General features: G+C 35.3%; 1 protein-coding gene across 1 annotated transcript in view; it reads right to left on the reverse strand.

The window, feature by feature from the left end:
• Window positions 1-23,434, reverse strand: part of LOC145291477 (parathyroid hormone/parathyroid hormone-related peptide receptor-like) — a 1,157,133-nt gene that overhangs the window by 168,019 nt on the left and 965,680 nt on the right. Inside the window, exons 7-8 of the mRNA XM_080137359.1 lie at window positions 20,382-20,494; window positions 11,855-11,949 (exon numbers count right to left, since the gene is read on the reverse strand). Of these exons, the coding sequence (XP_079993485.1) occupies window positions 11,855-11,949; window positions 20,382-20,494 (208 nt within the window). The remainder of the gene's footprint in view (window positions 1-11,854; window positions 11,950-20,381; window positions 20,495-23,434) is intronic.

Below are 23,434 nucleotides of genomic sequence, written 5' to 3' on the forward strand. Positions count from 1 at the left end.
TGAACCTGCAGACCACGTCATGCAAAAAAAAAAAGAAAAAAAGAAAACACATAAATTTTCAAGCCTTATTAAATTCTTTGCAGTTAATGAAAAAAATTAGGAAGTTTAGAACCTACAGACAACGTTATGAAAAAACAACAACAACAAAAAACAAAAAAACAAAAACAAGCAAACAAAAACAAAAAACAAAAAAAAACAAACAAAAAACAGCAACAACAACAACAAAAAACAAAAAAACAAACAAACAAAAAACAAACAAACAAACAAAAACACGCTATCAACTTACCTACAATAGAATTTTCACCGCCCGTTGTTCTATCGTTGTTGCTAAGCGATGACATGGAAAAATGCCTTTACCGATGATTGATCAACTAAAATAACGTAATTATCGGGGTATTAACTAAGATCATTCTCAGACTTATACACAAGCTTCTGTAAATTTTAAAGAAAATCTGGTCAGTTACTTCGGAGTCTATAAGGAACAAACTCACACAGACACAAACAAAATTGTATATATATATATATATATATATATATATATATATACGAAAATTTGTCACGAAGGTCACAAAATTTAGTTTACCTACTGTCCTTTAAAAATTGTAATCTATAATACGTCGTAGAAACAGTTATGACTCTAAATAAATGTATGAATTTACATATAACCATTACTAAGGTCTGTATTCATGTTGTTAAACACTTAAAAAACTGCAGCAAATCACCTTTTTCTGACAAATCAATGAAAAATTTAAAGATAATTGCTTTGGTTTTTCATACTTCATTTAATCATATGAATTAATAATATACCAAGATATACTTTTATGCGTAAATTTTCAGTATTTACTTCAACAGTGCTCAATACATAGGTAGAGCTAGGTAGTAAGTTATGAAAATATATATGACAAGCTACACAGAATATTCTGCGTTTCATTTTCGTAAGAATTCAGTAGGCTTATGCGAAAAGTTGTGGTTGTCTCGCGTTTATATATACGCACATGCTTTTCAATTTTCTAGTTAGCCAATCAGCTTCTTAGTTGCCACCGCGCCCACAGAATGAAACACGGAATATTCTGTGTAGCTTAATTGCCATATATATATATAAATATATTCATAATTTACTATATATAACCTTCTAACACTTACATTTATACATGACTCACACAATGTTTCAAGCAAACTATCATTCACTATATATATATATATATATATATATATATATATGTGTGTGTGTGTGTGTGTGTGTGTGAGTGTGTGTGTGTGTGTATCTTCGTTCCAATTTCTCTCTTTGTTACGATAAGTTGCGGTGAACGACGCATCATAGCATCTTTTCAATGCACACTTAGAGAGTAATAGGAATTAGTCATCACAATAGCACATTCACTCTAGAAGTTTTCGTGAAACTCTGGGTCGATCTGACTGAGGTTTTTTTTTTACTTTTGTTATGCTAAGACGCTGCAAATTAAGTATTAAGGTATCCGTTCGATACACAGCGAAGGATCAATAGGGATAAGTATTTAATGCAAAAATGACCAGAAATTTGATTATATACAACTATCGATTTGGAATATAGCACTCATTCTAAGTTAATGGACTATACATTTGCCCATTTGTAACCGGCTAACATGTTTATCTATCTATCTATCTATCTATCTATCTATCTATCTATCTATCCTTACTCTTATACAAAAAGGAACTTTGTGTGTGTGAGTTCGTTCCTTACGAACTCGGAAACGGCTGGGTTGATTTTTATGAAATTTCACATGTAGGTACTTTATGTGTCTGATAGTGTTCTCAAGTAGGATCATGCCGGAATGTCTTCAATAATATCGATAATCGATAATATAAATAATCCGATGAAAGATGGAACGGACGATTTTGACTAAACTGAACACCTTACACAGCCGAACATCACAAGTGCATTTGAGAAGTTTTATAATTATACAAGCTGAAAGACCCGACATATAAAATCAACACTAGGTTCTTTGATATAACAATGGAGCCTTCGAAATGAATATTTCTGTTTAAAGCACAATTGAACTGTGATACTTGACTTTTGCATTTAAAACTTTAATTTAATTTTATAAAATCAATAGTAAGTTCTTTACAGTGTAGACTACAATGTATTGTAGACTAATTCACTGAGAACATGTGAAGCTTCATTTCAGTGTGATTATGCAGTATCATTTATTAATAGATTGAACTCACTTTTTTATCCAAACTTTGTACTAATAATGCCCCCCCCCGCTTCCTTCTTCGTTAAGGAATTACAATTATCGGATTTTTTTGTTTATGCTTCTATGACAAATAAAACTCATTATAATTCTTATACAGGCTGTTCAAAAAGTCACTGAAGAATTGCGAATCTTTGTGATTTTACCATTAATAATAATTTTTTCTCTATTTCAGATTTTATTTTACAGATAATATTTGGCAATTAATTATGGATAAGTATAGCATTGAACAATGTACGTAAGTTGTAAAAGTGTCTTACCAAAATCAGGGGTCAATTGTTTTGACTCAAAATAGCTTATCGACAGCGTTTTTATGTAAGAGATAGTCCAAGGCACAACACAAAGGTAAAGTCTATTGCAAGAGTCTATGCTAACTAACCCCAAAACCTGCAAGAATTGAAGGAAAATATCAGGAACGAAATAAGGGAGTTAAATCGTAATCTAGAGATTCTGCAATCTGTCATGAATAATGTTTTGGAAAAAACACAAATATGCGAAGCTGAAAATGGGCAGCATGAAGGACATTATTTTCATGAATAAAAATTGGTTGAATTTGCAGTGTTTAAAATCAAATTTCCTAATATCTTAATCAGATTGTGTTAAAATCACAGAAAGATTATAATAAAAATGAAAGAATCGACTTAAGCTCAAAACCCTTCAGTTACTTTTTGGACACTCATGTAATTAAAATATTCAATTAGAGAAGTTGTTGGTATATTCTGTGTTTTTGATTATCCTCTCTCCTAACTGTTCTTTTCCTAATCTATCGCCAAAGAGTGACAAAAGAAGAAGCAAAAACAAACAAACAAAAAACCCCTAAAACAAAACAAAACAAAACAAAACCCCCCAAAACAAAACCCTTACACACAAACACAATAATAAATGATTAAATAAACAAAAACAAGCTCCCAGTCGTCCCTGTCCATGCATTTTATACTTTCTCCTTCCCCTAATTTGTCACTTCCTACACAAGCAATGAAATGATGCTCATCCCTCATCTCTTTCTTTGTGTTTTATAGTTTATTCTTTAACTTTCCCATAATTTGTGACCTTTTGCAAGCAACGTCCACATTTCTCAACAGATTCTCCATAACGCGAGACTATCGTCATAATAACGCGAGACTATCGTCATCATAAAAATTACTTTCATTAAAATAAAGTAAGTTTGAATGCATATCCTTTCTTTTATACACGATAACACGATTTTGTTTTCATTTAAACGTTTCGATTTTTATAAATGCATTTTAATAGTTCACTTATTTGTATACCCTTTTTTATTTTACTTTTGTTAGTTTTAAAAGATCAAGGGGCTCCTTCTTGATTCTATTACAGTTTAAATTTATATCGGAGGACTCTTTTAAGAAGTGACACTGTTCTCTTTATCTGTATTTCCTTGCAGCTTGGTTTTCCCGGGATTGCTTCTAAGTATTTCTAAAGGTTCTTTTTTATTAGGCCAGTTGCTCCCGTCACAACTGGTATAATGTTTATTTCTTTCAGAGACCATGTTGTTTTTAGATAATTTTTTAGGTCCTGATATTTTGTTATCTTTTCTCGTTCTGCTCTATTAAGGCCAAACTCGTTTGGAACTGTGACGTCGATAATGAGTGCAGTCCTTTAGGGCTTGTTCCATATTACTATATCTGGCTTGATGGCCTTGTCTTTTATGTATCTGCTCGCCTGTATGTCTTTGTCGTAGAACACTTCCACTTTTTCGTTTGATGCTATCGGTGGTGGTTCATGTTCCCAGACGTTCGACGACCTATCTAGTTGCATCTCTCCACAAATCTTCCAATGTAAGTATCTACATACTTTGTCGTAGCGGTCAGTGTAATGACCATCGGCTAGAAGGACCTTTCATCCCGACATTAGGTGGCCTAGGCTTTCAACAGCCGAGTGACAGAATCTGCATTGGTCGTTTTTTTTTTGTTTTCATTTAAACGTTTCGATTTTTATAAATGCATTTTAATAGTTCACTTATGTGTATACCCCAGGGTGTTTCATCACGTTCTTAAGAACAAAGCTTCACCATTTATGACTGTCTCGGGATAAAATTAATGAATGGCGTACCAATACCAACCGTGATCTGTTCGATAGTTTATCTTTCGACGCTGGAATCTTATTTAAATGATGTATTTATATTAGTGGAGTCTGGTATCCGAGAAACATGTCAAAACTATCACGACCCACTGTTTTTCAAATAACGTCGTTTATGGATCTGTTAATATTAACCTTATTTCTGTCTTTCTCCCAGAATTTTCCAAAAGATTGTTCTCAAGCAGTATATCGAGCTTCTTCATAATTACCATTGAAAAATATTTTGCTGATTCTTTAATATATTATAGTGGGGCAGATTGCTGAAACAATCTTTCACTTTGTAATACAAGCACCAAACTTGGCACACAGATGCTTCAGAACTCCCTATTTCAGAAAAGCACGTTAGCCAATTTCCGCAATTTTTTCAAATGGCCACTAGTCGTACCAGTACGAAACAGTATTTGCACTAAATATTGTCAAAGTAATAACAGTTTGATGATTTGTACATCAAGACATGTTTTTTCCACGAGAAATCGAATTCTGCGATCAAAATTTCAATATCATTAAGCGTTATAGTGATATGATAATAATTATATGAATTAGCACTGTCTCAGTGAAGTTACCGATGTGGTATCTCAAATTTTTGCGACAGTAGCATAATATACTGCAACAGACTGAAGTGACTTACTTGAATTTAACCTGGATCATTGTTTTACTCTTTGCATTTACAGCTACACATTAATGTGCACTTGAGGGTGTAGCGATAACATTCGCATGGTCTCCGACATTCACTCATGCAACGACATTTTGTCAACTACTGGCAAGACTGAGTAATGGGTGGGAGGATTGACCAGAGAACTTCCCAAGCTTCACCTTCTTTTTTGCGAGCCCCAGTTGCCAGGACTTTAAGGTTGCATTGTACATTCTGTTGACTGGCACCATATGCAAGCAGCTTGGAATGCTGATTGTCTAACATGCTGCACAAGAGATGCACTAGTTGGTGGAATGGAGTCATAGGATCTTTGCTTCCAAGCAAACAAGTGCAGTTTTGCCTCATCAACCTTGGTAGTGTTGCTGTGTTTGTCATACATAGTGACAACGCATTTCTCGAGAATGTTGAGATCAGTATCTTCTATGGTAGGTGGGTATTGACTCAGTTTGCTGAACACTGGACCCACTTCAGGACAAACTGCCTATGTTTGTCCTGCAGTTGTCTTCCCTTTACCTCGAAAGGCTGAACCCACGTCACAACCAGTGAAGGCATAAAATAAGAAGAGCATGCCACTACATTTCTCTTGGCTGAGGTTCATCGCCAAGTCATGAATTGGGTACCATCTAATGGACTGTCTCTGACCGAATTCAAGCCAAAGCATTTCTAAGCCAACATTCTGAAGACTCGCAAAGACACCAATTGTTATAAAAAGGATGTCTGTGTCACGTGCCTTGATCAACACGGACTTTGTCATATGTTTGGCTATATGACCTGCGTGTGTGAAAATCCCGGAGTAGCTTCTTCATGATTGCAAGGTTTTAGACCTTCATTGTTGATGGAGTTTTTTTGACAAGATCTTCTCTCATTTGGGCACAACTACGACGTTGTCGGAACACGTGGATACACTCTTTGAATGCATCTTGACCTTTATCGATATAAGTTCAGTGTCCAGTGTGAGAAGATCTTTGGACTCTTCTTGGAAAGGATTGCTTAGATCCTTCATTTCATTAAACATTTTGACCTTGGCTAGTCTGCTCATGATGTCTGATATCCTCATTCCCCAATTTGGCCTGGGAAGCCAACTCATATTTATGGACAAGCTCGCTAACTTCTGGTCCAGACACCATCCTTCGTCTCACTGCAGATGGATTCTCAGTAATGCCAAATGGCACCACCATCACATTTAACCACTGCGTTAGCTTGGTCATTGTCTTGGTCAATGGCTATTACCAGAAAACTCCATGCGAGTTTTGTTGACAACACAATGCTTCCAAGTTGGAATTCATGAAACACTGCGGGACGAGTTTGTTCCAAGGATACCATGTCTTTGAGGTGGATGGGGAGCCATCGAGCATAGTTGACATTGTTGTTGGCAAAGAAGAAGGGGATCAGAGAAGAGAGTGCTTGACAATACAAACTAAAGTTAGCCTCTCTGAAAGATCAAACCAACGAGAACACAACCAACTCTATTGACAGAACAAGCTCCCAGAACTGAAAACCAAGGGCTCTTTTTCCTTCGTATCTTACACCAGACGTCAAAATCTAGGACTCTGTTTTCTTCTGCAGAGTGGTAGTCATATGATTCATTTTGGAACATATAGACAGCATGCTGTGACCGCGTGCATATGGCGTGTTTTTGTGGCACTGAATGCGAAGAGAAACGCATCTGCCACCAAACATTACCACAAACCTGTCCTCGTCATACCGGTCAGGCCAGTGCCATTGGACTTGTTATCACCAAACTGGCAGTTATCACAGGAACCTGATTTAGATTGAGGTGAGAAATAGCATCCTTGACTTTGTCCATATAATGTATCACCATAGCAACAGAATGAGCCTCATCACATAGAAGGGGCAACAGTGAAGTTATGCTCACTTTAAACTCAAGACCTCGCTTTTTCTCTGCGTGTTGGGCTGACCAACTGATGTTTACCTCATCACCTACTTCCTGTGTAACACTAATCTTCTGAAGCCATTCATATTCATCTTTTAGGGTAGACTTGGCAAAGATGTATATGTCACATTGTTCTTGGGAGGAAATGGATTCTTTTTGGCAAAGAAAGTGTAGAAATCCGGAAGTTCTGAGATTTTCTTCACATCACTGCTCTTGATAGTAACTTGTTCTCGGACTTATCCTTGATCAGCTTGTGTTGTATGTTAACAGCTTGATATGGAATGACGATGTTGCAGTGGTGGATGATGGAATGTGATCTATAATATCCATCACACTCGTACAGAAGAGACCTTTCCTCAACTTGAGGGGGCAAACCACACATTTCTTAACATATCTACTTACAACCGCATCTCTCAGCTGGGATGATATGTCAAGCACTCGATCATATGGGATACTAAGACCATGACCATGCAGCATTTCAACGAGATGTCTTTTTCTGGCCTTAGCATGAACAGACATCCCAATGTAGAATGCCTTTGTGTGGTAGCACCTTCTTTGTACTTGGCAAATCAGTTGTATTGAGGGAGTTGAGTCATTGCCAGGTCAGTTGTAGTTGCTCCAAACCCGAGCTGTGACTTGATATCTGCCTCATTCTCAATCATACAGATGAATTGAAGCTAAGCTGAGGGCAACGAATCGTACACTGAATTGTCATACAGACTGCCTTCAGACTCACACTTGTGTTCCACCATATGCCTACGCAGTATCTTAGCAGCTTAGGCAAGGAAGATTGCATCAGTGTAGAAAGATGCTTCTGACAACACTGGGTCAATGTGTCTGTCAAATGTTAGGCGTACATTTCGACCTTTCTTGGAGGCTACAAGTCCAGGTATCTCTGACAGCAGCCTTTCTTTCAGCCTGGTTGAGTTCACATCAGGTATGTCTGTCCTTGTATAGACTAACCAGTTCAGCAAGTTGGAATGTGGCTGGCTCATGTGCTGTATCGTTTCTCGATGACATGACAGGAGTGCCGAGAATACCAAAGGAATAAAATCCTTTTCTTGGGATGACTCGAGTGTTTCCCCCTTCTTTTGGGCAATGTGTGCTCGCTCTCTGTTATTCAGAGCAGTCAACAAGAGCAATGGTATTTCAGTTCTAGGGCCACCACGTCTGCACCACTCAACAGAGCCAGTAGTCTACCATCATTGAGGTTACAGGCACATTCGTTGAGACTCTTATTCAGTTACATGGTCGTGGCTTGCCGCAGCTCTGATGTTGGTTCCTTCTTTTCACAAAGGAAACACTGTTCCAACTTCCATAATAGATCTTCGCATTTTTGTGCGAGTTTCATCAGGACTTTTCTGAATTTCAACTGCTCTTTTAGTTGCACGTTCAAGCTTGCTGTTGTTGAACATTAGACAACATGTTTGATGCTACTTTGCACTGTTTTGTCTCTATGTTCCCTTAATGCCACCTCCATCATCTAATCGAGATGAGTCTACTTTTATTGGTAACAGGTTGATTGCCTGAAATCATGGTGTGTTTGTGGCTATCAAGGAATAACCACCAGAGCTACACTCATATCGTGTAGGAAGAGACTTCAACTCCATTCCTATTTGTCTGACAGAGGCAACACTTCCTCCAATCAGTTTCGCTCCACTACTCAATGGGCTATTCACAGACATTTTGCGTATGCAGTTGAAGGCTGGGGGGTATCATTTTACCGTCTAACTGTACAAAACATCAAAGACCATTGAAGTGTGCGATACAACTAGGCTCAGGCATGTAATCCGATCGCTCATCCAATGCCGTTTGGATCCTGCGCGAACTGTACACCTTTCAGGTAAATAAAGCCCCGTTACCCTTGGCTCAGCTCTCCTGCACTGGCACACCCTATCAATTCAGGCGCGGCTATCTAACACCTACACTACAACTAACTACAATTCTAGTTGAGATGCATTGGGGGTAATTAGATAGCATTTGGGTTACTTGTAGATACTACTGTCTAAAGTTAGTTTATCATCACAACCGTTAGTAACTATAACTGCAGTGAGTACACTATAAGCCGATGTTGAACCCCATGCTGAGTTTCACAGTAGTGATGTCACCAGTGTGCTCTGATTGTGTTTTGACATCACTCATAACGTATCACAACCCAAAAGCTTTAATATTAAACTACATTAATGTAACACATAATTGGCAGTGAAGTTTTTCATCAGAGGCTCGGCACAGAGTATAGAAACAGGCAAGGTTATACTTGAAAACATCATTACATACAGTAATCTATAAGCCGCCATTTTGATAAATGATGGCCATATTGAAATTTTGAAGGCATAATTGGCTTAATTATATGGGAATACATTCATTTCATTTTTGGACCGTAAAAAATTGCATTAATCGGAGTTCCCCTTCAAAAATTGAAATTTTTCAAGTTTTCTTTTTCAGCCTCTTGAAAACTGGTAGCCATCTTGAATTTTTTGAGGGCTAACGTTCTTTTCTTAAAATGTATATTCTGGATAAGAACATAGATGATTTAAATTTTCTTTTCAACTTAGAACTAATTTGTACAAACGTACCACTATTTATAGATCTTGTCAAATATAATCATTTGTTTATTTCAGATCATCTTCGACTGGAGATTTATTTTTTAACTGATATAATTGTCGCACAAAGCTTGTTTTTTATGATTCAGCATTCCTAACGAAACCGAATGTTTGACTCTTGAACACCTGGACCCATATGACAGAGACTAACACAGTTTCCTCTTTTCTACCCACATCGTCACAGAAAACAACGAGTTAGATCGCACCAAAGCGTCGTATCAACAACAGCTGCAAAGGAAGTATAATAAGAGTGCGTTTCTTCACTCCAGCAACGAACGAGGCACACTCCCTCCCCGGATTGCCGTTAGGCAATCCAGAAGAAGCATTTTTCTTTTCAAATTATTGCTGACGGAACGATATTTTAATTTCTATGACGATAACAGTTAGAAGTAGCAGCAGATTTTCCGTTTCTCCTACAGCACGTCAACAATGATTGCCATCATAGTCACTATCGTCAGAGCAACTACACTATACTACTATCGTCTGCCGGTGAGAGTTACTTGGTTTGTTGTGTGGGCATTTCTGGAATGGCTGTTACGTCTTGGCACGGCAACCAGCTCCCCGAGTGTTAAACACCGTGTAACGATAGGCACACTCCCTTTATCTACTGGCGGATCTTGTCTCCGGGCATTTGGTGGGCGTCATCTAACATATAAATAGCTATATGTCTGTCTGTATGCCTGTCTTTCTCGTCCGAGACTAAAAATCGCAGAGCAGCGCAAAAAGGCCTTAAATGATTGGAATTTTTACGGGCTGTTCTTTTATGGGTCTTTTGCAGGTTAAAATTATTTTTAAGGGGTAAAAAATGGATCCAAATTGAGAAAAAAATTATTATACATTTTGTATATTCATCTTAGTTTATTTTTACTTATTAATTTTAATCAGTTCATATGCGTTGGTACAGTGGTAACGTCACCAGCTTTGAATTCTACAGTTTCGATTCTAACTGATGGCACACAAATACTTTTTTTAACTTTTGGAATCACGACTCTATAAAAATATAAACGAAATCGGGACAAAAGGTCATATTTAAGCGTATTTTACATTCGAGCAAACCTGGCGCCCCCACTAATTAGTGCTATGATATTTATCGTTGTTTATGGCAGGGACCACTTGCTGAAACTTAAACGCTTTCCTATAAAATAGCGAACAAAGACATTTTTTAAATAGAAAACAGAATTATTTTATTTTAATATTTAACGACCATTTTAAATTCGCGACCGGTCCATTGCCGTCTGCGATCACGGCCCATAAATATATATATATATATATATATATATATATATATATATATATGACTGTCCTATGCGACGTACACAGTAAAACTATCTAATACAATTGTAAATTTTGTCTCATTAAAAGAGAGAGAAAGAGAGTGACAAGAAAAAAGGAGTAACGAAAGAAACGAGAGAAAGAGACATGCATACACGTTAAAAACAAAGCCACTGAAATTTTGTCATTTTTTTACAACCTGGTGTCAGTATGCAGGTTTAATCTTTGTCCCATTTACACATGGTTTCGTAAACAATTTCGCTCGGCAGTCGTCGCCTGTCAATATGAGCCCCAGTTGATATGCGCTGACATTTTGAAATACCTGCACCAACCTGTCTCTGCATATCTCCTGTTGAGTGCAAGACAAGTTTGGTACAAGGTTTATTAATGCGGAAAGTCCCAACTCCCCAAAAGGAAGCGTATCATTGTACCGCAATATCACCTCGTTTCTAATCAACAAACTGTTGCTCGTGTCGATCATCATTATCATTATCATCATCATTATGACCATCATCATTGTCATCGTCATCGTCACCACTACAACATCATTGTTGTCATTCTCATCGTCGTCACCACTACCATAATCATTATCATCATCGGCAATAACGACATCTGCAGCTAGCTAAAGTTCTACAGTAGCTAGATTAAAAATAAGCGTTTACAGCGAAAAGACAAAAGGACACTTGGATAAGGATAATCATTACCGCCATCATCTTTGCTATTAATTAACTGAATAATCCGTCCTCTTAAATGTCGCGCATTTACTTCTTTGAAATAAAGTGCACTTTTATATTCTGCTGCAAACACGAACTACTTTTCTATCTTTGCCATTGGCGTATTTTTTCTGTATCTCTTTTCTTCGTTGTACGGCCGAACACCAGCATCCACCGATGCAACAAAATTATTATTATAGTTCCTATTACAAAAGAGAGAAACGTTCAAACAAGAAAGATAACTTATGACGATACGCTTTCTTACGTTGTCACGTTTTCCTTCTGCTATAAAATCTTCATGTTTACAGCTCGTTATTAGAGACATGAGTATATTTACAGATTTGCATGCGAATGACATTGATTTGCATAGCGACTTCAGAATTGCGTATACCTACTTGAAGTAGAGCATAATGATGACAGCCAATAACAAGGAAACCAAAGACAGTCCATATCCAATGCCATAGACAAGTCGCAGATTCCTCATGTGCTCCTGACAAGATAAAACAAACAAAAAATTTTTTTAAATAAATATTTGAAAGCAAACATATAATTTATTCTCATTATTTTCTTTTTATTCGTAAATTATTCACCATTTTTTTAAAGTTCGGCTCTCTTCATTTCTGTGTTTATTTTCTTTTCTTTTGCGTTCTTTCTTTTTTTCTTTTTTTTTCTGAAACACCCCTCCACTATACTACAACTAATAAGAGGTTTATATACTGTGAAACAAATCAACTAACCAAACAACGAATCAACTAAGCAACCAATCAACTAAGCAACCAACCAACCAACCAACCAACCATCATCATCATCATCATCATCATCATCATCATCATCATCATCATCATCATCATCATCATCACCACCACCACCACCACCACCACCACCACCACCACCACCACCACCACCACCACCGCCACCACCGCCACCACCTCATTACAAATACTTTGTTATTTGAGTTTATTCCGACTATTGTTCTCACCTTGGGTGTTATTTTCACAACGTTTCATTCTGAACTTCTTCAGGGGTATCTTGGCGAACCTGGGAGTCTTTCTGTCATATTCAAGGACATGTGGCAAAGTAGACTAACATTTAAGAATGGATATGAAGAGATGGCATTCTATATGTAAAAAAAAAAAACCCGGAACGAATGAAATGCTTTGTAAAATTAACTTCTGGAGATTAAAAGGTAATACTCCGAATCAAGTTGCGAATTACTGAGGACCTCTGTTCAGTAATGACTGACAGAACAAGCACACGCTACCTGCGTGGATTAAATAAAGGGTTCCGTTCAAAATTCCCTGCAAATTACCGAGTTCACCACAAAGATTCTTGAGTTCGACAACACACACGTGAAGAGGGTCAGAGGTTACATCGATCAAAACACTGTGAAAATAAGACCCGATATAAGAACAATAATCTGACTAATCTAAACTATACGAATTATCCAACCCTGTCTAAAAAATGTATAAACATAGATGATCTTTATTTATTGCGGACTATTATCCTCATCTTTCTCAGTTGTTGTTATACGACGTTTCGGACAACTATTCCTCTGGCCTTCGTCAGGTGGTAACCGCGACGTGATAGGAACTCCGAATCTCCTAACTGCGTTCTCAGCAATTACTGCCATCCATAGTTGTTTCGTCTCACCACATTTTGGCCAAGTAAGTCTCTGGCCAAAAGGGAGATGATGCTGTTCTTTATTTCTTTATTTTTCTTGTGTTTTTTCTTTCTTATTTTTTTTACTTTATTTCATGATTTCTTTACGCTTATTGCAATTTCATATTTCTTTGTTTAGTTTACATGTCCTTTTGACTGTTTTTGATATTCAATTCTTTAATTCTATATGACTAACCTTACCAATTAATTTTTCTTTCGTTCTTAAAGCATTGGTTGACCATCCCTCTTGAGAAAGCACGCATAAGACGAGCGAAACGTCGAGCCCCTAGGTCTCTCCGCCTCCATTTAAAATTTCATATAGTCGGATTTTATCCATTTTAATAATCATATATATATATATATATATATATATATATATATATATATACACTCACACATATATATATATGCACACACACTCATATATGTATATATATATACTCACATATATATACACACTCATATATGTATATATATATGTATATATATACTCACATATATATATATACACACACTCATATATGTATATATATATACTCACATATAACATATATATATACACACACTTATATATATATATATGTATATATACATATATATATATACTCACATGTATATACACACACACTCATATATATATATATATATATATATATATATATATATATATATATATATATATATATATGGCTATTTATGACTTTGATATGTATTTACTTCCACTGTTTTTTTCCTTGCTTTTATATTTATTTATTTCCTTTTTCCTTTACGTCTTTTCGTCATTTCTCACTTATTTTTTTTATCCTTCTTTTTCTCTTTCGCTTTATTTTTCATCTCTTTTTTCTTATTACTATGTGGCACGAACAACGTAATAGATACCGCCGAACATTGCGGGATCATCAGTCATTTACAAATCCCATCAGATATAACTTTTACTTAGTAATGTCATTTGAAAAGAATCAACAACCCCTTAGCTATAGTTAAAGTAGTCATCTATATTCAAAGAATTGACTGCATGTACTTTTGTGTTATTGCCCTAAATCAACCGTAAAAGGTTACTCCCATATATATATATATATATATATATATATATATATATATATATATATATATATATATATTCTGTCAAACAGATAAAACCCAAACAAAGCGAAAAACAAAGCAAATGGTTCCAAACCTAACTAATCTTTCTTCTATAGCAGATTATAACAGATCATCACACTGCGTATCTACAAGGGTTACATATCATATCATTTACCATTAATATAATAATGCTTTTGTGTCAGCTTATTTGTAACCAAATTTAGACATAATATTTTAAAAGAACACTTTGTCTGTTTTGCGACTGAGTCTAAATGTAAATATTAGAAAAATTCATATAGGGTATTGCTAAATTGATTAAACATAGCACATAAAAAAGGTGGGCTCTTTTTACCGGATTAGATAACTTATCTCGCCTGCTAATTTCTAATATATTTATAAAGCCACCATTAATCCAAGCAAAGACTATTATTGCCTTATTTAACCACTAGTCTCTCTCTCCCTCTCTTAGGTAGGGCACCTCAAGAGAGCCTCTGATCCAACAGGTCCCATTCCGTTAAAAAATCTCTAGCCCCTGTCGCACCGCCGCTGTGTTACGCCACTGTGTTTGTTTTACACGTATTTTAATAGAATCTGCAATAACGAACTTGTCGAACTTTTAAACCCCCCCTCAACGTATATAACTCCATCCAATTCGACAATCAGCAAAATCTCACCCTTTCACTGTAGAGGTTACCAGATGTTAAAAAGCTTTCTACTCTGATCGGTTCTTTTCTAGAACAACTTGCCTTTGGAATACCTTTCCTTATAGTGTTTTACCGACAGTACTAACACGCAGAAATTTATATGCAATGTGAAGAAACATCTCGCAGCATAATTACCCGCTTAAGATTCCCATATATGAATCTGCCCACTAATTCACAAATAGTCCCTTACGCCTTATTGTCAATGCGCCTTGTTTTAGATGAATGTACCTATTTACAATGCCTCCGCACGAGACAGAGTTAGACACCAGGGTCGTTTTTTAACGTGGAGAAAAGGTACAAAAATAAAAAATTGTCTCAGTCGCGAAGGACTACTCCTTCACCGAAAGAGAACAAAAAATGGAAGTGCAGCATCTGAAGAACAGATACTACACTTTGATCATGACCAAAAGACCAAATAATGAATGTAAATAAAATATTGAAAAAACAAAACAAGAAAAGTTTTAAGCTAAAAATGTAACAGAGCGCGAACGCACGTATGACAGCTATATTCAAACTATGGAACCGTGTGCGAAATGACGCCACGATAAGGAAAGAGAAAAAAGATATAAAAAGGAAAGAAGATCACGTTAGAGACGTGGGTAACGTAAAAATCGTAATGAAAAGTCACGCGTGGCAGGAGAATGAGAAATAAAAGTGTTTTCTTAAAACCTGAAACAGGAGTTAAAGGTCTTTCCTTTGTCCTATTATTTGTCTCCTTTACTACTGCGTGTGTACATTACAAAAATTGAATCTTGCCAGATTATTTGGGTCGATCCATTCCGTTAAAATACGAGGATCGCTTCAAAAGCAAGGTCTTCTATTTCTTTAACCCAAACACTAAAACAAAGACGGAAATGGTACCATTAAAACGAGTGACCTTTTGTTCTTCAGAATTTATTTTAATACATAGTCACCATTATTCTCAATTCATTTTGGCTCTTCAGTCCCACTTTCTTGACCTTTGTGTCATATCTTCCTACTGTGGCAGGGCGATAAATATCGGCGTTCACATTTTTCATGGTATTTGCAGTAACACCAGAACCAGGCTTATTTCATTTGTGATATGTCACACGAGTAGTGTTTACCTGTCCCATGTGTAGAAATAACAGTACACTATCACACACATTGAGATGCTTACAGTAAATAATGTTTATCAGTATTTGATTCAATTGTCTGTAAATCGAAAACAAAATGTTTTTTCTGACCTATGTTTGTGGGGAGATTTATAATCTTATGCCTAAATGTTTTCTCCTCACTCAGAATTTGACATGATTTCGCCAATAATTGTTGCATAGTGCGCGTTTTGAACAGTTGTTCTAATGTATGCAAAATCATTACATATGTTGGATGTTACCACTAAAGAATGTTAAGTATTAGTTTCAATGGCCTATAATTCAGAAGCCAATCATCTCCGTGCCTATATACGCATAGAACATAATAGCGAAGTGATGATCTAGGTTTTCCAAACACTTTGTACATGCACACATTTGATGTCAAACAAAAAATATCAAACAAATACCTATCACTTTGCCTTTATTGCAGTTTAGTGTTATAATGAAGTTGGCGTAATATAATTGATACGGGCACGAATTGTCAGTTCAGAGTGTCTGGTCCAGTTCCTCCTCCTCTCTCTCTCTCTCTCTCTCTCTCTGTCTCTGTCTGTCTGTCTGTCTCTCTCTCTATGTATATATATATATATATATATATATATATATATATATATATATATATATATATACGCGATGCCTTCAGTAAGTGCTCAGAATTTTTCCTACATGCATTTAAAATTCTCGTAGACTCTTGAAAATTCAGTATCTTATTGCTATACATCTTATGAGATGACTGACCAATTTTTATGATTCCATATTCAAATGGACAGCAACAGCAGGAATTGGAATACACCCTAATAAAGCCTGATTGTCACAGCTGGTGAATTTCAAAAATGCAATCTGGACGTGAAGACACTTTAAAAGAACGATGTACAATACAATTCTGTTTTAAACTTGAAAAATCCTTCAGACTGCTTTTGGACTGTCTTGCATGAATCCAACACCAGTTTGTGAGTGACATAAGAGATCCAAAAAGGCAAAGATCGAGCTGGTTAATTTAGATCCCGCAGCTCTCAATGCTTTGGTGACCTGTGTTTAAAGCTGGATCTACTGCTATGATCCAGATACCAAAAGACAGAGTTCCCAGTGGAAGCATGCTGGCTCTCCCAGACCTAAGAAGGCTAGACAGAACAAATCCACCCAGAAACTTATAATGATCATTTCTTTTGACAGCAACGGCTTGATATATATGCACTTGGTTCCGACTGGACAGACAGTAAACAAGGAATGTTATTTTGAGATGTTAAGGAAGTTCAGCAACATATTCAGTCAGAAGAAGCCAGAACTCTTCAGATCACATCAGTTGCATTTCCATGAGGACAATGCATCAATCCACAACTCCATCTTTTCATAGGCTATTTGATCAAGATGGGCATCAAAACAGTTGCTCACTTTCCTATAGTTCAGACATTGATTTCTGCCACTTTTGCTTATACCCTCTATTCAAAGAAAACCTTAAAGGGTGTTTTAAGAGACAATTGAGGAAATGAAAGAGGCATTGACGATGCTCATTGACACACTCACACAAGAAGACATCAATGGGGCTTTCAAGAAGTTGTTGGAAGGGTACAACAAGTCCATGATGCAAGTACTTGACAATTTGTTTAGCACGGGTTCTAGGATCTCGGACAACCACTTTGCAAGTTCATGTTGAACTGATCCAGTCATTGATAAGATGGGCCTTATTGTAAGGTAATTGTATAGCGGACTCGTTCCATTTCACCGCTGCCATGCGTGACCTAGAATGTAGTTCGCAAACTAACTTTGTTCTTTTGATGTCACTAGCCTATTTACGAACGTTCCTCTCGACGAAACCATACAAATATGTGCCAATATGCTGTATCGTAGCATGCTACCCCCTGCTTTTCCAGGGAATACTTTTCTAGAACTCATGGAACTGGCTATTAAATCGGTCTGTTTCATCTTTAACAATGAAATGCATCAGGAGGTAACTGGGGTTGCAATGGCTATCCTAGCGAATATCTTCCTAGGTTTCCAGGAACCTGTTTTATTCAAGTCCTACCATGAAACGAGTGAATTTTTCATAATGGCTATCTTTCTTGCTTGGATATTTTGGTAGAAAGAACAGGGTACAATTTCTCTACTACAACATACCGGAAACCGATTATTAGTTGCAATCCCTTTGCCCCCAAGGGTAGAAAAATAAGCTTGATAAAAGCTTTAGTTCACCGTGTCCTTATGATTTGCACGGTCAGCAAATTAGAAGCTGAACTAAAAAAGATAACCAATATACTCATTAAAAAGGGTTTCCATGAGGGTGTAATTTCCAAGTTTAGTCATAAAAACCTTGCGCAAATCGAATAGTGACATTTTCTTTGGGCCACCTAAATGTCTGGTTTATTTAAAGCTTCCCTTTATTGTTTCCATCAGTAAAGTCTTCTCTGATAGAATTAGATCTGATGTGTTCCGCTAGTACTATGCGATGCAACCCCATGTGGTATTTGGTACCAGGACGGCTTTCTCGGCTTTTCAGAAAGATGTTCTACCCACACTGGATAAACGTTTAGTTATTTATGAATTTAAATGTCACTGCGGTGCTGACTATGTTGATCGAACTCTTCAGCGCCTGGGGGTCAGACTGGCCATCATGTACCTACACGAATTCAGAAGTCGTGAATGTTCATCAAAAATATATCAACGAGCACATCCGGGCGTTTAAGGAATACATCTGAACGTTCACTTAGCACATCCGGGAACTCACTGATCCATGAGTCGGCGATCAAGCAGCACCTGTTCAACAATAAATTGTGTGCAGATGCCTATTCGGATAGTTGCTTTCGTATCGTACACAGGGCTCATTCTAAACATTTACTGAATATTTTAGAGTTCTTGTGTGTTACAATGCGTAAACCTTCACTCTGTAGGCAGAAAGAGTTCTCTCACAAATTAGAGTTATTTAAAGAGTTCTAATTTATATACATATTTTTTAATACTTGTATAAAATTGTATATATATAAAATATACGAATTATCTGCCTATATTATGTGGATATTATGCCTGTTTTTTTTTTTTTAATACCTTGATATTGGCGGTATTTTTATTTTATTTTTCTATTTCCCCACTCCACGTTTGAAAAATTTATTTAAAACGAAAATTACTGATATTTTCTTTTTTTTTTTTCGTATTCGTCGATGGTTTCTCTTGATAATGTATCGGGCAAAAGACATCTCGAGGTTTATTTGAATAGTTTTTTTCTTTTAATCGCTGATTAATCAATTTACTCTTGAAACGTTTTATCAACAACTTTTTCACTTCCCACTCAAATTAAAAGAATTTTTTTTATGCAATTGTTTTCCTAACTCGACATGACGCTAGATATCTTCTTTAAAACTATTATAAAGTTTTGTACCACAAAAAATCTTATATAAATATATATATATATATATATACATATATATATATATATATGTATATATATTATATATGTATATATATACATATATGAGGTGCCTTCAATAAGTTTCCAGACTTTTTGTACAATTATCGTACACTCTGGAATATTCAGTATGTTATTGTTATACATCTTATGAGATTACAGACTAATTTTTATGATTTCAGATTCAAATGAACTGCTACAGCAGGACTTGGAATATACTCTACTAAAGCCTGATTGTCATAGCAAGTGAATGTCAAAAATGAAACCTGAACGTGAGGATTCCTTAGCAGAACAATATGCAATACAATTCTGTTTTAAACTTTGAAAAAATGCCACAGAAATGTATAGATTGTTTCAGACTATTTTTAGACCATCTTTCATAAATCGAGCATAAGTTTTTGAGTGGCATAAGAGATTCAAGGAAGGCGGCGAGTCTGTGAGGGATGATGAGAGGAGTGGAAGTAGTAAGGAAGTCAGAACACCAGAGTTGATTGGCCAAATAAAGAATTTCACGGATAAGAGCCGTCGTACGTCTATAGAGACAATAAGTGCACAATTTGATGTCAGTGTATATGTCAAAAACCAAACACCATGAACAAATATTTGAAGATATGAAGAACTTTAGACAAAAGCCAACTTTTATTAAAAAATGGTTGATATGTCGTAAAACAAAACAACCAAACTAAACATCATAAAATATTCGAAGAATTAAAGAACTAGAAAGATCAAACGTTTTCAAAAATTACTGGATTTGGCATTGAATAACCGAAAACGTTTGACATGCAAAAAAATAAAACTACAAAAACAATCTTATTTCTGGCTGTCTTCTCGTATTTATCGTTTCTTTTCCCTTTCTTTCTTCTCTTTCTTTCTTTCCTTCCCACTCTTCTTCTTTCTTGCTCTTTTTTTTCCCTTTGTAACTCTCTCATTTCTGTTTTTCGTTCTGTATTTTCAAAATCTTTCAACTGACCACAAATATCATCTTCTTGGCAATACTGCACATTGTGTAGTTGGTCCATGGTCTATTACGGAACGGCGGAATGTACCAGGTTCCATTTTCCGTGCACTTCCGAGTAGCCGTGTCTAGAAAGAGAAAGAAAGAACTTATCAGGTAAACCAAATTAAAAGAGGGAATAGTAAGAAATTATCAAAAACAATGAATCGTTTACGGCAAGTATATCTCTACTATTATATAAAAGTCACTTTGTGTGTGTGTAGTCGTGAATTCGTGAGAGGGATGTTACATGATAACGGCTGTCCCCTTTTCATGTAAGTATAAAAATAAAGAGATTTAGTTAAAATGAAAATGAAATAGAATAGACGAAATTCGAACCTCGTAAATTAGGTTTAAAAATAGATTACGAGAGAGAATTAGAAAATGGAATGTAAAACAAAGCATTGTTTAGCTTAGAGATAAAATAGTTTCAAGAAAAGAATGTGCGTTGTCAATTCTGTTATGAAAAATTCAATTGAAGAATGCAACTACAAAGATAATTTAATAAACATGATTTTAACATATTGGAAATATAGGTTACTGAGAATATAGGTTAAAATTTCTTTTATAAACAAAGGAAAAAGTTTTGGACACGCATGTCCAGAACACGTGAAAGAAGACACATGTTTTAACATGTGTATGACGTCATGGAAAATGGGAAGTTCTAGATATAGTTAGAAACTTGAGGAGAAACTGAGGGAGAAACGGAGAGAGAGTCTGAGGACGACAGACGACAGCCCAGACATGGACATTCGAACGTCTAGAAGTGAGACGGTCACTTTTGAAACTTAATAGGTGAAGCTTTGAATTCTTGATGATGAAAACCACGACCGGTCTGGAGAAGAAATAAACCCATCATGTGTTTTTATAAACGTCGTCTTTGTGTTGTAATTCTACCAAAAGGTAAAGTGAAAATTGTTATTATATGTCTTGTATATCATGTGGTTTAAAATGTCATTACATACACGTCTCGACATCTCATATCGACAATGTGAACCCTACATCGCATATCAACACTTCTAAGTATGAACTTTTATAAATATGAATCTCTTTATAAAACGAACAATCTCTCTAAGTCTCTCAACAACATCTCTCTCTCTCTTTCTAAGACACATCAACAAACTCTCAATAAGACTCCTATATATAACACCTTATAGATTCTGAAACGGCTAAGCTTATCTTTTGCAAATGTTACATAAAGCTAATTTATATGTCTGGCAGGGTTCTTAGATATGTTCTGTAAAGAAATTCATCCGATAAGTATCGAAAATCAAAAAATCCGATCATAAAAATAGCTGTTCTCTCTTACGGATGAAAAAGAATACTTTTTACAAGGGAATATTTTACGTTACAGCGGTCAAGAAAGATAATAAAATTTCAAAAAACCATTTCTTCTTAAAAAAAAAGAGATTTATTATAAGCTAGAGATATAACTTAGTAGTAGAGCATTTAACTACAGATCGTATGAAACCTCAAGTGTACCTCACCATTTTATTTTATTTTTTCTTATTAATGATTTCAATTTGTGTAAAAATAAAGAGGTACCATTTAAAATCAACGCACATGATTTCTTCGTTTGCATTCTGCGTTTGCATATTTTTAAGCTAAACATTAATCAGCAGTGACTTTTCCAGTGCATTCATCGTTAAGTCCAAATATCATCTGACGTTATATTGTAAACAAACACAGACGGGATTTGATGAACGACATTATCATTACTAAATTTTAATTCCTTTTTTTTTTGCGAATGAGTCCGCAGAGCAAATTATTCCTCGTAATATATAAAAATCAATAAAGAATTGATTCTATAATAATACATACGCAATCTGCATACATTAAAACATGTTTAAGCATATTGTAAGACCGGGCAACGCGGGGCTGCCAGCTAGTTCTTTGTATATAATGAACATTAGTCATCGAGATCCAGAGAGACAAGTACCTAATTAAGAAAGATTTGGTGAAAACGATCAAGCATTTAACTTGTGGATATTATACTGTGACGTCTACATTGAAATATGTAAAAATAACCATAAAATAAATAACCGTAAAATAAATAACCGTAAAATAAATAACCGTAAAATAAACAACCGTAAAATAAATAACCATAAAATAAATAACCATAAAATAAATAACCGTAAAATAAATAACCATAAAATAAATAACCGTAAAATAAATAACCATAAAATAAATAACCATAAAATAAATAACCATAAAATAAATAACCATAAAATAAATAACCGTAAAATAAATAACCGTAAAATAAATAACCATAAAATAAATAACCGTAAAATAAATAACCATAAAATAAATAACCGTAAAATAAATAACCGTAAAATAAATAACCATAAAATAAATAACCGTAAAATAAATAACCGTAAAATAAATAACCATAAAATAAATAACCGTAAAATAAATAACCGTAAAATAAATAACCATAAAATAAATAACCGTAAAATAAATAACCATAAAATAAATAACCGTAAAATAAATAACCGTAAAATAAATAACCATAAAATAAATAACCGTAAAATAAATAACCGTAAAATAAATAACCATAAAATAAATAACCATAAAATAAATAACCATAAAATAAAACACCGTAAAATAAAACACCGTAAAATAAAAATAAAAGTTGCTGAAGTCTATAGATTTGCTTTTACTTCGATCATCTCTCTCCTTCTCTCTCTTTCTCTCTCTCTATATATATTCATATATGTATGCATGTATGTATATGTGTGTATGCGTGCGTGCGTGTGTGTGTGTGTGCATGCCTGTGTATGCATGTGTGTATATACAGTGTGACCAAAAAAAAAAAAAAACCCCCAAAAGCTTAATGAAGGCCATTTAGAACATATTGTGTAGAACGGAGAAAAAAAGCCAAACACCCTCGTGTTTTGATGTGATGTTTTGAATATAATAAACTAGTTATGACCAAAGTTTCATTTCATTCAGACAAAACACTAAGAAACGGGGCCTAATTAGAGTTGGGGCCGTTTTTTTTGGGTCGCCATGTATATGCATGCGCGTTT

This window comes from Euprymna scolopes, chromosome 12, assembly GCF_053919585.1.
Source record: "Euprymna scolopes isolate OS-2025 chromosome 12, ASM5391958v1, whole genome shotgun sequence".
NCBI classification, from domain to species: Eukaryota; Metazoa; Mollusca; class Cephalopoda; order Sepiida; family Sepiolidae; genus Euprymna; species Euprymna scolopes.